At 46.4% G+C, this 14,448-nt stretch overlaps 1 protein-coding gene across 5 annotated transcripts in view; it reads right to left on the bottom strand.

Moving 5' to 3' along the window:
* BRPF3 (bromodomain and PHD finger containing 3) overlaps window positions 1-14,448 on the bottom strand; it is a 253,523-nt gene that overhangs the window by 179,930 nt on the left and 59,145 nt on the right. For all 5 annotated transcript variants that reach the window (XM_044288215.1, XM_044288216.1, XM_044288217.1 and 2 more), the window contains one exon: window positions 2,747-4,140. In XM_044288215.1, the coding sequence (XP_044144150.1) occupies window positions 2,747-4,122 (1,376 nt within the window). In that variant the 5' untranslated portion in view covers window positions 4,123-4,140. The remainder of the gene's footprint in view (window positions 1-2,746; window positions 4,141-14,448) is intronic.

The following is a 14,448-nucleotide window of genomic DNA, read 5'->3' as shown; positions in this document are numbered from 1 at the left end:
TCTCCAATTTGCCTGGGTACACTCCACTGGCCACCCACCGAGTCGAAACCCTGGGACAGCTACCTATGCGGCAGACTCCATATCGCGTCCCTGAAGCAGTCAGAACACATATGAAAACTGAAATTGACGAGATGTTGCAGCTGGGGGTTATCGAACCTTCCGATAGCCCCTGGGCATCGCCGGTAATGCTGGTACCCAAGAAGGACGGCACGACACGTTTCTGTGTCGACTACCAGAGGCTAAATGACAAAACGGTGTCTGATGCCTATCCGATGCCTCGGATAGACGAGCTGCTGGATAAGGCTACTTTCACACTAGCGTTCGTCGGTCCGCTCGTGAGCTCCGTTTGAAGGGGCTCACGAGCGGACCCGAACGCAGCCGTCCAGCCCTGATGCAGTCTGAATGGAGCGGATCCACTCACACTGAATCAGTCTGGCGGCGTTCAGCCTCCGCTCCGCTCGCCTCCGCACGGACAGGCGGACAGCTGAACGCTGCTTGCAGCGGATGGTTGATCGGCTACTGGACGGATTCCAGGAATACGCCTGTGCCTACTTGGATGACATCGCTATATTCAGCCAGACCTGGGCAGAGCACCTACAACACATAGGGGCCATCCTAGATCGTATTGGAGAGGCAGGATTAACGCTGAAACCCAGCAAGTATCACATAGGGATGGCCGAAGTGCAGTACTTGGGCCACCGGGGGGGGAGCGGGCAACAGAAACAGGAACCAGCTAAAGTGCAAGCTGTAGCTAAATAGCCCACTCCTAGGACAAAAACCCAAGTGCTAGCGTTTCTGGGTACCGCAGGGTACTATAGAAAATTCATGCCCAATTATAGCGCCCTGGCCAAACCCCTGACTGACCTGACGCGTAAGAATCTTCCTCGACAGGTTGTCTGGTCCCCAGAGTGTGATCAGGCATTCCAACAACTGAAGACTGCTCTAACTAATGCTCCCGTACTTGCTGCTCCTGATCCAACTAAAAGATTTCTTGTTCACACAGACGCTTCAATGTTTGGATTGGGAGCAATGCTGAGCCAAGTTGGAGCCGATGGCGGAGAACACCCCGTAACTTACTTGAGCCGAAAGTTATTGCCACGAGAAGTAAGCTACGCCGCCATTGAGAAGGAGTGCCTGGCCGTGGTGTGGGCCCTCAAAAAGTTACAGCCGTACTTATATGGACAACCTTTTTCCTTACTCACAGATTACAACCCGTTGGTGTGGCTAAACCGTGTGGCTGGAGACAATGCCAGGCTGCTGCGCTGGAGTCTGGCGCTGCAGCCGTATGACTTTACCATCCACCACCGCCCAGGGAAACAAAACGGTAACGCCGACGGGTTATCCAGACAAACGGAACTTGAAAAGTGATCTGTGAGTACTCTCCCGGACATCCCCAAGCCGATCCGAGTTGGGATCAGACTGTGTATGCCAGCTTGGTTCTGGGGGAGCATTGTGGCAAACCTAGCCACTTCTGGACAATAATGTAAGAAAGGTTGTCCGTACGTTTGAATGCAATATTTGGGCATGTGGTATTTTATATTGCTACTACTGCTCCTTTAAGACTGGGTAGCAGATTGCATTCAGGCTGTCTTAAAGATTATGTATGTTATTATGTGTTCGGTTAAGGCTGCTTTCACACTAGCGTTCGGGTTTCCGTTCGTGAGCTCCGTTTGAAGGAGCTCACGAGCGGACCCGAACGCAGCCGTCCAGCCCTGATGCAGTCTGAATGGAGGCGGATCCGCTCAGACTGCATCAGTCTGGCGGCGTTCAGCCTCCGCTCCGCTCGCCTCCGCACGGACAGGCGGACAGCTGAACGCTGCTTGCAGCGTTCGGGTGTCCGCCTGGCCGTGCGGAGGCGTGCGGATCCGTCCAGACTTACAATGTAAGTCAATGGGGACGGATCCGTTTGAAGATGCCACAATGTGGCTCAATCTTCAAGCGGATCCGTCCCCCATTGACTTTACATTGAAAGTCTGGACGGATCCGTCCCAGGCTATTTTCACACTTAGCTTTTTTTAGCTAATATAATGCAGACGGATCCGTTCTGAACGGAGCCTCCGTCTGCATTATTATGGGCGGATCCGTTCAGAACGGATCCGCCCGAACGCTAGTGTGAAAGTAGCCTAAATTGTATATGTGTATGCCAGGGTTCAAGTTAGTCCATTACGTTTAGGAATTGTATTTTGTGGATTACGTCTCAGACAATGCTCATTTGGTTTTGTTTATTGTGTTACAGACAGAGGGAAGGGGAGTTTGTGTACAATGGCATGGGGAACTATATAAATATACAAGCTTGTGAAATAAAGCGGGTTGCTGACTCCCAGACTGTGTTTCGTCCGGTTATTGGGAGGATTGGGAATATTGCCGTACTGTTCAGCGCTGTGGATTTACCTGTTATACCAGCAGAGATCGTGGATTCTAATATTGCACTCCGCTACAAAAGTAGTTGTGCCCTTTTTGGTTTTAACTGGCAAAAAAAAATATGGGTGACCTATTCCCTTTAAAATTAAACTTGTACTAGAATCCACAAGACCAGCACCAATCAGACCCAACTAGTATACTGGTAACATTAACATTGTGATAAATACATCAGATATCTACAGATTACATGTATACATTACATACCCACAAAAGGAAAATGCAAAGGTTCACATGATCAAAAATTCTGCCCTGGTAGTGTAGCAGGGGGAAAATGTGCCCATGAATTAAAAAACAAAAACATGTACCTACATTGACTTCACCTTACCTACACAAAGGAATCTGTATGACAGTCATAAGTGTCACAGGACCTCTCCTATGCACCGGTTCTATGTAATTCTTTTCAGAAATACTCTCATAGAACTTCTTTCCACTTTTCCGCTTCTTACTTTTTTCATCTTTATTTTTTACTATCCTGTCCTGGTCATTGACACCTTCATATTCTTTGATGGGTTCTTTCTGTTGAGTGCCAGGGGGGCAATGAGCTTCACAATATGCAGTCTTGCGAACAGTGTAGGTGGTGCCATTCAGCCCAGTTTCACGTAGCGGTTCTACCTTCATAAACAGGCCAGCTCTCTGCGCACATGTGACATGAAATGCTGCATAACAGTTTACCTTGTTACACTGAATTGATGCACCTTGTCCTTTTTGCTTACAAAGGTAACAGGTCAGCTTCCACCGAGCAGGTGGAATATTATCGACACCTTCAATAGGCTCCAGAAATACTGTATTGGCAAAGCATACCTCTGGAACCCAGATTGCACATACTACATGGGCCCATCTCCCATCAGTAGTCTGTTTAAAAGCTCCACCCTGGTTAGGGCAGAGCACACAACTTACAGGTTTCGATAGCGACTGCAGACAGCAGCGGCAGAGCCACTGTCCTTCTGGGATATATGGTACACCATAGCACTCTTGATGAACTGCAAGGTTGCACATATCACAAAATAATATAGCATTACTGTTATGGCACTCATCATCCAGGCATACACAACAAAATGCATTTTCATCAACAGGCGAATGTATCACACCGGTACAGCGGCTTTGACGATAAGATTCCTTTTCCAACTTATCTAACAAAAGTTCAAATGTGTCAGCGGGTACTGTAGAAAGGCCATCAGTGTGACGTTTCTCATTGATTATCTCCAACCAGGCTAAATCAGTTTCATCAAGATCATATTCAACATCTTTATCTAGCTCTTCCGTGGGACGCTCAATATAGCGATAAAGTTTGTCTTGCAAAATTGGGGTTTCCAGTTTGTTTTCTAAAGAATCTGTCTCCACTACACGGAATACAGGATGTGGTAGTTGTTCAACATTAGCATTCACTGCATGTTTTGGGCAAAGCTCATTCTTTTTACTTTTGGTGGAGGTTTTCCGACAGTTGGTAGAAAGAGTTAGCTCAGCGTTTTCCTTATTGCTATTGCACTCAGTTATGTCTTGAGCTGTAAGCTCATCTTCAGAAACAATCCGAAGAGGTTCAAAAATACTGATTCTATGAAGACGCCCTTCAATTTCGACGTCTACCATTTGCTGTGCCTGAGCATAGGTCAGACTTTCACGTGTGGGAGAACATGAAAAACAAAAAGATGAAGACTGTTGTCTTTTGATATCTTGATGTGCTTTACGCCGTGGCTTTCTCATGTCCGCACGTGACAGGTCCTATAAGAAATAGAATACAAGGAAAACAGATTAGAAGGCAACTTTGCAATAAAACCCAGAAACAAGAGGCTGATAAACCAATCACGACCTTAAGAAAAATGTCAGGCGGTGTACCATCACTTAGGGGTGGGTTTTTTGTGGAGGGCAGTTTAAGATCCGTAAATGGACCCTCAACAACATCCCTCTCCCCTTCTTCCATAAGGGATACCAGTAGTTGGATGTCCGGCAGGTCATGTATATCAACACCCAATTCATTGCATTGTTGTTGATTATGTGTTGCAAATAATTTTTTCCATTTAAGTCTCCTTACGAATAGGGTCAAATCCTTAACCCATTCGAAGGAGCTAAAGGAACAAGTGGGAACAAATGATAGGCCCTTGCTAAGCAGTTCCAGTTCTACCTCCGTAAGAGACCTATCAGATAAGTTGATGATTTGTAACTTGTCCCTAGACCGGTCTTTCCCTGGGGAGTCCACAGTCTGGTAACCAGTTGCACCCATCCTGTGATGGTGTGCTATTGGTTTTTTCTGTTTCTTAGACTGTAGGATCTCGTGGTTTGATTCCCTAAAATCTGTCAGGGAGGCTTAGCAGCTTTGATCATTTGTCCTAATATCCACAGATTTACGCTTCTGACGAGCCGAATATGGCGAAACGCGTCGAGTGTGGTGTGGGGATAAATTAATGTCCATGTTGCTTGTATTGCGCTCACACTGCAGTTGAGGTCTGCGGTTCTCAGCCCTCTGCAGTTGATGAGCAATTGCAATCTAGCCCTTCTGTTCCACCCAGCTTAGCCTAGTGTCCCTTGATTCGTGCCTGCAGGGCCTACACTCAGACATCTGATTCACACTGAATGGATGGTTTCAAGTGAGGTCGGCTTCTGCAGGCAGATGTTTATCAATGGATTAGTCTATCTTAACTTTTAGTCCAGGGCTCCATTAGCTGGTAGTGGTTCAGAGCACCTTGACCGCGCCACAGTGCATACTTCTGGTGGACTGGATCTAGCACGGCCTCATGGCCTTATGATCCAGCCTGCAGTACAGCACTAGTTGCGGCATTTCTAGTGACCCCATCCACAGTTGCATGTACCGCACCTTGCGGTTTCATAGGTCTTATCCATCGACCCAATACTGGTCAGATGGCGTCCTAGAATTTTAATATAGGTTCCCTATATTTTAATATAGGTTCCCTTTCCCTTCCCTTGTTTTGAATAATAAAGTATTAGTTTTAACAGTAACATAGCGTTCCAAACGACAGTGATATAATTTTGATAGGTGGAACGTATACCTCATACCAGTTATACCAGTGAAATAATGTGTTTCAGCCAAATTAATTGCACAGGAATGATGCAGAAAGTATAAAAAGAACAAGTACATCAATTCTACAATTTTTTTCCATTATGATACCAGGAAGGCTTCTAAATGTGCAGGTTTTGGTCATCGAAGGCCAGGGCCGGCGTCATAACTCGGCATCCCCGGGCAAGTGCCGGGGCCCAATGCTCCTGGGGGGGCCCACTGAGCTGCTATGAGCACTTCCATCAATACAGATGGGAGATCTCACTGCTGTCATTTCACTTACGCAGTACCCCTCTGGTGGGGCCCTCTGAGCTGCAGAGACTCAGGACACACCCCCTCTACACAGGACACACGCTGCCTGAGGAGAGAGACCGGAGGGCTGGAGCTGTGAGTGAGTCTGCACTGTGACTGTCTCTTGTCTGTGGGACAGAAGGGGGGGACTCTCCAATCTGCTGCTGCTTCAGTTGTATTACTGTTTCATTAAGCAGTTTGCCTCCATGATACCTGCCCCCCCCCACACATCTGCCCCCCCAATATCCTGTCCTATCTCATCCTCATGGGGCCCCTGCTGTCCCCTTTCCTCCCTCATGTATCCAGAGCTCCTGTTTCACCCCCCTATCTCCTGTTGCTGCCCTGCACAGACCTCCTGCCCCTACTTCTTGTATGAATCCCCCTCAGAGCCCCTTCCACCTACTTGCTGTGTCCACCGCTCCTGTCCATCCAGGGCCCTTGTCTCACTTCTCTGCCTCTCATTATGGTGGCATCTGAACAGCATTCACCATAAGGACCTTCTAACGTCACAGGGTCATGTGACTGTGCCCCCCACCCCGTACTGTGCCTTTTTATACCCTGCATTGTGCCCTCTTACCACACCCTGTGCAGTGCCCATAGTCATTCCCTGTACTTTGCCCTCTTATACCCTTTTATCCGGTCACTGTATGGTGGTTTTATCATTGTATGGCGGTGTTATCACTATATGGCGGTGGTATCCAATAACTGCATGGCCATAACTGTATCCCCTTCCCTGCCCACGCCATCCTTTTTTAGACCTGGCATGAGCGGGAAAAGATACAGATTGCGGTGTTAAGGACCTTTATGCCACAATCTGTGTCAGAAATACGCCTAAGGCTACTTTCACACCTGCGTTTAGGTGCGGATCCGTCTGGTATCTGCACAGACGGATCCGCACCTATAATGCAAACGCTTACATCTGTTCAGAACGGATACGTTTGCATGATAATGCAAACGGATCCGCTTAGACTTTACATTGAAAGTCAATGGGGGACGGATCCGTTTGAAAATTGAGCCATATTGTGTCAACTTCAAACGGATCCGTCCCCATTGACTTACATTGTAAGTCTGGACGGATCAGTTTGCCTCTGCACGGCCAGGTGGACACCCGAACGGTGCAAGCAGCGTTCAGGTGTCCGCCTGCTGAGCGGAGCGGAGGACAAACGCTGCCAGACTGAGGCATTCTGAGCGGATCCGCATCCACTCAGAATGCATTAGGGCTGGACGGATCCGTTCGGGGCCGCTTGGGAGAGCCTTCAAACGGAGCTCACAAGCGGAGCCCCGAACGCTAGTGTGAAGTAGCCTAACATAGACGTATTTCTATATAATAAATGACCCCCTAATTGTATTATTATTTGGGGGTAGGGCTAATATCTTTATAGTATATAGATTCTAGTGTATTATACTGTGCCCTGTATTTCCCAGTAGAAAATGATCCTTGGGAAGCACAGTCCTCATCCCTGATCACCAAGACCAGGCAGCACTCTGTCAGTACATGGCGGCCTCCCCTCTCCGCCACGCTGCTCCGCTGTGTACTGGTGCTTATTCTGACACTAGGGCTGGGTTCACATCCCATTTGTGCCATCCATTTAATGTATACCAAAAATATATGCGTTAACAGATGCCTCAGACTGATGCCGTACAGTGGCGTCTGGTCATCATACAATCCTCAGACTGATGCCGCACAGTGGCGTCCGTTCACCATACAGTTCCATTGTAAAAAACATATACGTTAACGTATGCATTTTTTACTTGACTCTGCAGGATACAAAAACGTGGAGTGCTGCACATTTATATACATCAAACCGATAGGAAAAACATGATGTGAACACACATTGGGGGGGAGGGGGGGCGTACTAAAATTTGCTGTGGGGCCCAGTCAGTTCTAGCTACATCACTGCACATCTCCTTCTCTCCTCCAGGCCTGGCTCACTGCTGCAGTGGGCCGGAGGAGAGAAGGAGCGCAGGGAGCTGCGGTTAGTGAATGACAGGACCGCCAGCTCCCCTGCTCTCCAGCAATGATAGGTATGTGAGGGGGCCACTGGGGGGGGTCATTCATCACACTGTGAGGGCCCCTTACACAGTATAATGACTCCCAGTGCCCCCCATTTAGTATAATGATTCCCATTGACCCTCCATTTAGCATAATGACCACCAGAGCCCCCATTAAATATAATAACCCCTCGTGCCCCCTCCATACAGTATAACCCCCAGTGTGGGGGCGATTGGGGGTCATTATTCTGAATGGAGGGTCACTGTGGGGTCATTATACTGTGAGGGCCCTTTACATAGTATAATGACCCCCAGTGTCCCCCATTTAGTATAATGACCCCCAGAGCCCCCTCCATACAGTATTCCCCCAGTGTGGGGGCTACTGGGGGTAATTATTCTGAATGGGGGCAACTGGGGGTTATTATTCTGAATGCAGGGCCACAGGTGGTCATAATACAGTGGGGGGGGGGGGAATTGGGGGTTCATTATACTGTGTGGAGGGCCACTAGTAGTCATTATACTGTGTGAAGGGCCACTAGTAGTCATTATACTGTATAGGGGCCACTGGGGGCCATTATACCGTGTGGGAGCCACAGGGGGACATGTCAATGTAAAAAAATGCCTCATGGGGGCCCACTGGGATTTATCGCCCAAGGGCCCACATGAACTTGGAGCCGGCCCTGTCGAAGGCTGTGGACTCCTTCAGACAAGGAATGAAATATTTTTTCAAGTTAGTGGTTACCATGAGGAAACATACTAAGTTTCAGTCTGCAATCCTTATTCCTTCATTTATTTTAAGACCCCCTGATATGGTCTGCATCCTGCTCCTTATTTTATAATTTTCTCATATAGGTGCATCCCTCCAAGTAATACATGCTGCAACTCTACGTACAGGATGCTGCTGCCTTCTTACTGAAAACTACCTGGTATGTAACATAGTTTGTAAGGCTGGGGGGGGGAAAAAAATTCCATCCAGTTCAACCTATTATCCTGTTGATCCAGAGGAACAATAAAAAAAAAAAAAAAAAAAATGTAATGTAGGAGCCAATGTTCCTTATTTTAGGGGGGGGGGGGGGGGGGGGGGAATTCCTACCGGCTCCAATCAGAATAACAGCCCCCCCCCACGGAATTCTAGTAACTAAATCTAGGCCCCTCTTGAACACTTTTAGGGAGTTCACCATCACCACCTCCTCAGGCAGAGAGTTCCATAGTCTCACTTATCTTACTGTAAATAATCCTCTTCTATGTTTGTGTACAAACCTTCTTTCCTCCAGACGCAGAGGATGTTCCCTCGTCACAGTCCTGGGGATAAATAGATGATGGGAGAGATCTCTCTACTGACCCCTGAAATATTTGTGTTCTTGCATGGCAAGACCACTTACTGTTATCTCACATATACAGTGGACATAAAAAGTCTACACACCCCTGCTAAAATGCTGTAAAAAAAATGAGACAAAGATAAATCATTGCAGAACTTTTTCCACTTTTAATGTGACCTATAAACTGTACAACTCAATTGAATGGCACATTTTGACCACTCTTCTTTGCAAAAACACTCCAAATCTGTCAGACTGCGAGGGCATCTCCTGTGCACAGCTCTCTTCAGATCACCCCACAGATTTTCAATCAGATTCAGGTCTGGGCTCTGACTGGGCCATTCCAAAACTTGAATCTTCTGGTGAAGCCATTCCTTTGTTGATTTGGATGTATGCTTTGAGTCGTTGTCATGCTGAAAGATGAAGTTCCTCTTCATGTTCAGCTTTCTAGCAGAAGCCTGAAGGTTTTGTGCCAATATTGACTGGTATTTGGAACTGTTCATAATTCCCTCTAGCTTAACTAAGGCCTCAGTTCCAGCTGAAGAAAAAAAGCCCCAAAGCATGATGCTGCCACCACCATGCTTCACTGTGGGTATGGTGTTCTTTTGGTGATGTGCAGTGTTGTTTTTGCGCCAAACATATCTTTTGGAATTATGGCCAAAAAGTTCAACATTGGTTTTATCAGACCATAACACCTTTTCCCACATGCTTTTGGGAGGCTTCACATGTGTTTTTACAAAATGTAGCCTGGCTTGGATGTTTTTCTTCATAAGAAAAGGCTTTCGTCTTGCCACTCTACCCCATAGCCCAGACATATGAAAAATACGGGAGATTGTTGTCACATGTACCACACAGCCAATATTTGGCAAATATTCCTGCAGCTCCTTTAATGTTGCTGTAGGCCTCTTGGTAGCCTCCTAGACCAGTTTTCTTCTCGTCTTTTCATCAATTTTGGAGGGACGTCCAGTTTTTGGTAATGATGCAGATGTCACTTTTTTATTTTATTTTTTCCCTCCACCTGAAAGATTTCAGTTTTGTTTTTTAATTGAGTGGTACAGTTTATAGGTCACATTAAAAGGTGGAAAAAGTTCTGAAATTATTTATCTTGGTCTCCTTTTTTTGCATCACAGACACCTGACATTTTAACAGGGGTGTGTAGACTTTTTATATCCACTGTATATTCTTATTATTATAGCCAAATTGACCACCCTAGCTCCTCTCCCAGTGTTTACACTACTTAGACAGTAATATACCGAAACGTGTGGATTGTTCCCGATTGGTGTGCTATTATTTTGTGTAACATTTCACCGAATGGTTCACGAAATATCGGCGTTTTTGGGGCGAAATTGGTCATATAGAAATAAATCCTCCCCATTGCTCCGATAGTAATTGGCATAGGAGCAGGAGAGGAGACAGTAATGGGGCACTGCGGGCGAACGGAGCGGCGCCACAGAAGTTCGGGCTTGGGATCGGTGTTCTGTAGATTGTATTATTTTCCCTTATAACATGGTTATAAGGGAAAAAATTAGCATTCTGAATACAGAATGCATAGTACAATAGCGCTGGAGGGGTTAAAAAAAATAAAAAAAATTTAACTCCCCTTAATCTACTTGCTCGCGCAGCCGACATTTCTGTCTGTCTTCTGTGCTGTGTGGATGAACAGGAACTGTGGTGACGTCACTCCGGTCATCACACGATCTTTTACCATGGTGATGGATCATGTGATGACTGGAGTGACGTCACCACAGGTCCTGTTCATCCACACAGCACAGAAGACAGACAGAAGAGATGCCGGGCTGCGCGAGCAAGTGGATTAAGGAGAGTTAAATTTTTATTTATTTTTTAACCCCTCCAGCGCCATTTTACTATGCATTCTGTATTCAGGAGGTTATAAGGGAAAATAATAATGATCGGGTCTCCTTCCCGATAGTCTCCTAGCAACCGTGCGTGAAAATCGCACCGCATCCTCACTTGCTTGCGGATGCTTGCGATATTCACACGACCCCATTCATTTCAATGGGGCCTGCGTTACGTGAAAAATGCACAAAATAGAGCATGCTGCGATTTTCACGCAACGCATAAGTGATGCGTGAAAATCACCGCTCATGTGAACAGCCCAATAGAAATAAATGGGTCGGGGATTCAGTGTGGGTGCAATGCGTTCAACTCACGCATCGCATCCGCGGGGAATACTCGCCCGTGTGAAAGGGGCCTAATACTTAGTCTGAACTCATAAAATAAGTATTTAACATATAATACAGGAGGCGGGTGCCGGCAGCAGAATCACATTGCTGGCACCCTGCCCCTGACAGGGAGCTGCGATCAGGGGCAGTTAACCCCTCTGATCTGCTGCCAGTACCCGCTTCCTGTATTAAGGGGTAATTATCCCCCCCACCCCATTAAAATCATTGGCACAGTGCCCCCTCCCCCCACCCCCCAGTATTAAAATCATTGTGGCAGTGGCCACAGGGTCCTCTCCCCTCCCCCTCATTGGTGTCAGTGTCAGCTTCTGATCGGAGCCCCAGCAGTGTAATCCTGGGGCTCTGATCGGTTACCATGGAAGCCAGGATGCTACTGAAGTCCTGGCTGCCATGGTACCATCCCTGATGCTGTGTGCACAGGGGAGCAAGGACATTGTGAGGTCCTATTCACCCTGATGGAGATCTATCAGGGTGAATAGGACAAAGGATGAAAAAATAAAAAGTGTTAAAAAAAATAAAAATATAAAGTATAAATCACCCCCTTTCCCAATTTCACATATAAAATGTATAAACAATAAACAAACATATTACATATCGCCGTCAGAAAAGTCCAAATAATTAAAATATAAAAAAAATAATCTATGCGGCAAACGCCGGAACAGAATTTTTTTTTTTTATAAAAGCTGTGCGATTCGCCATTTTTAAAAATGCGGAATGCACGTGGCTTTTTTGGTTTATTTTTTTTGCGTGGTATCGAATATCTCAATACTTTTTTATGGTATCGAAACCGAATAAAAAATTTGGTATCGCAACAAGTTTTAATGTAAGGCTACTTTCACACTTGCGTTTGGTGCGATTCAGTCATGGATCTGCACAGCCGGATCCGATAAGATAATACAACCGTCTGCATCTGTTCAGAACAGATCCGTTTGTATTATCTTTAACATAGCCAAGACGGAGCCGTCTTGAATACCATTGAAAGTCCATGCAGGACGGATCCGTTTTCTATTGTGCCAGATTGTGTCTTAGAAAACAGATCCGTCCCCATTGACTTACATTGTGTGTCATAATATATGTAAATCAGCCTGGCAAGGAGCCCAAGGGGCTGTACTAACAGTTCTGGAGCCCAGCCACGCCCCCCTGTGAAGGAGCCCAGCACCGCCTGTATCCACGAATCTCCTCCTTGCTCAGAAAGTCAGATTACTGTAATATCGCTATGCGCAGTGCAGGCATAGTGTTCCTTCCCTGTGCTTGCATCAGCTTCAGGGAAGGAACTGCGCATGCGTGAGCTCGTGCACTGCGAGATTGCGGCGATCTGACTTTCTGAGCAAGGAGGAGATTCGTGGATACAGGCGGTGCTAGGCTTCTTCACAGGGGGGCGTGGCTGGGCTCCAGAACGGTTAGTACAGCCCCTTGGGCTCCTTACCAGGCTGATTTACATATATATAAAATCATTTTTTAAACACAAATAAAACCACTCAGAGATGGGACAGGTATATTGCGGACACGCTAGCGGCGATCTAGCCGTGCATGTCCGTATCTCTATAGGGTAAAAAGAGGTGACAGAATCCCTATAAATTTGATCAATCAATTGGTTAGTGTGATGCAGGGCTCAACAAATCCCGGGCGCCAGGTCGCCATGGCGACCAGGAATTTGGTCCTGGCGCCTTGGGTATTTGCCATGGCATGAAAATATAATGCAAAATAGGCCCAGCACACCAGCAACCAGACGGTCGAAGTATCTCTTTAAGTTCACAGTAGACGCGGCGTCACACACTAGTCCGCATCTAGTAGGTCTGCCCCTCCCGCTTTCCGCCACAGACAACAGTAAAGAGGACCGCTACTGCCTCAGGCTGACTGCAGTGAAGAGGACCGCTACTGGCTCAGTCTGTCCTGGTCCTACCTCATCGCTGCAGCGTGTCTCCTTCAACTCTGTCACTCTCTGCGACTGCAGGACAAGGTGAGCTGCTTTGGATATGTCAGATAGGGCGAAGGAATGAGACAGGGAGGTGCTGGAGAGGGACAAGCGGCTGAGGGACCAGCGGCTGTCATGGCGTCTGGGGCGCCCCTTACACATGAGGGCAGATTCTCACTTCTTGAGGTGCCCATATACCCCCAGTCTCCTCTATATATATATATATATATATATATATATATATATAAGTCCTGGTCCTTCCTCATCGCTGCGGCGTGTCTCCTTCAACTCTGTGTCACTCTCTGTGACTGCAGGACAAGGTGAGCTACTTTGGATATGTCAGATAGGGCCAGGGAATTAATCAGTTCCATCAGTGCTTCTGAAAATCAGTTTCATTCGTTTGAATGGGGCAGTGAGCACATGGATTTCTATTTGCCCCATTTCAGATGAATGGAACTGATTAATAAACGTACTAAAATGCAAACATCTTTCTTCAGAAAAAAAAATGAAGCGTACAGCAAAAGCTGCGTCAGAAGATGCGAAGCAACTGCGAATGACAAATTTCTTCGCAAAGGCCTCTTGTTTGGAAAGTGAGGTGGAATTTGTTACTGCAGAACCAACTTGCACAAGATAAGAACACCCAGCAGAGGAGTCCCCTTCAACAAGTCATTCTCAAAATGCTGGAAAAAGGAAGTTTAAGCAATATTGGTGCAAGGAACTTACGTGGTTAAAATTTGACCATAACACTGGTATTGCCATATGTGAGATCTGTGATATTTTCCCTGGGATTGCTGACCAAGCATCTAAGTGTGGGAACGGGTTTTCAGGACCATTTAAACTGGAGACCTTCAAAAAACATGCAAAGTCTCTCCAGCATGAAAAATGTGTAAAGGCAAAACATGCTCTTTTATCTCTTGAAGCTACGCCATTGGCTGCATGTGTTAAGAAAATGGATCAAGAGATGTTCAACCACATGAACGTTCTATTTAATGTGGCTTATTATATTGCAAAACATAACAGACCATATACAGATTTTGAAGGTTTACTAGAGCTGACTGGGAAACTAGGGATTGCTGGAAATGACAAGAGATGCAAGGAATTCATCTCACATATTGCAAATGTTATAAGGAAAGAGCTCATCTGCGAGCTAAAGGAGTCAAAATATGCAAGTTTGATGCTGGACGGATCAACTCATAAAGGAGGCGTTGAAGAGCTAATATTGTATGTCAGGTACATCAAGAACAATAAGATTAATGAAGTATTTCTATCAGCCCTACCTCTTGAAATGGCTACTGCAGATGG

The sequence above is a fragment of the Bufo gargarizans genome, chromosome 3, assembly GCF_014858855.1.
Source record: "Bufo gargarizans isolate SCDJY-AF-19 chromosome 3, ASM1485885v1, whole genome shotgun sequence".
In the NCBI taxonomy this organism is placed as follows: Eukaryota; Metazoa; Chordata; class Amphibia; order Anura; family Bufonidae; genus Bufo; species Bufo gargarizans.
The sequence above is the reverse complement of the archived record's forward strand: the minus strand, read 5'-3'. Positions and strand labels throughout refer to the sequence as shown.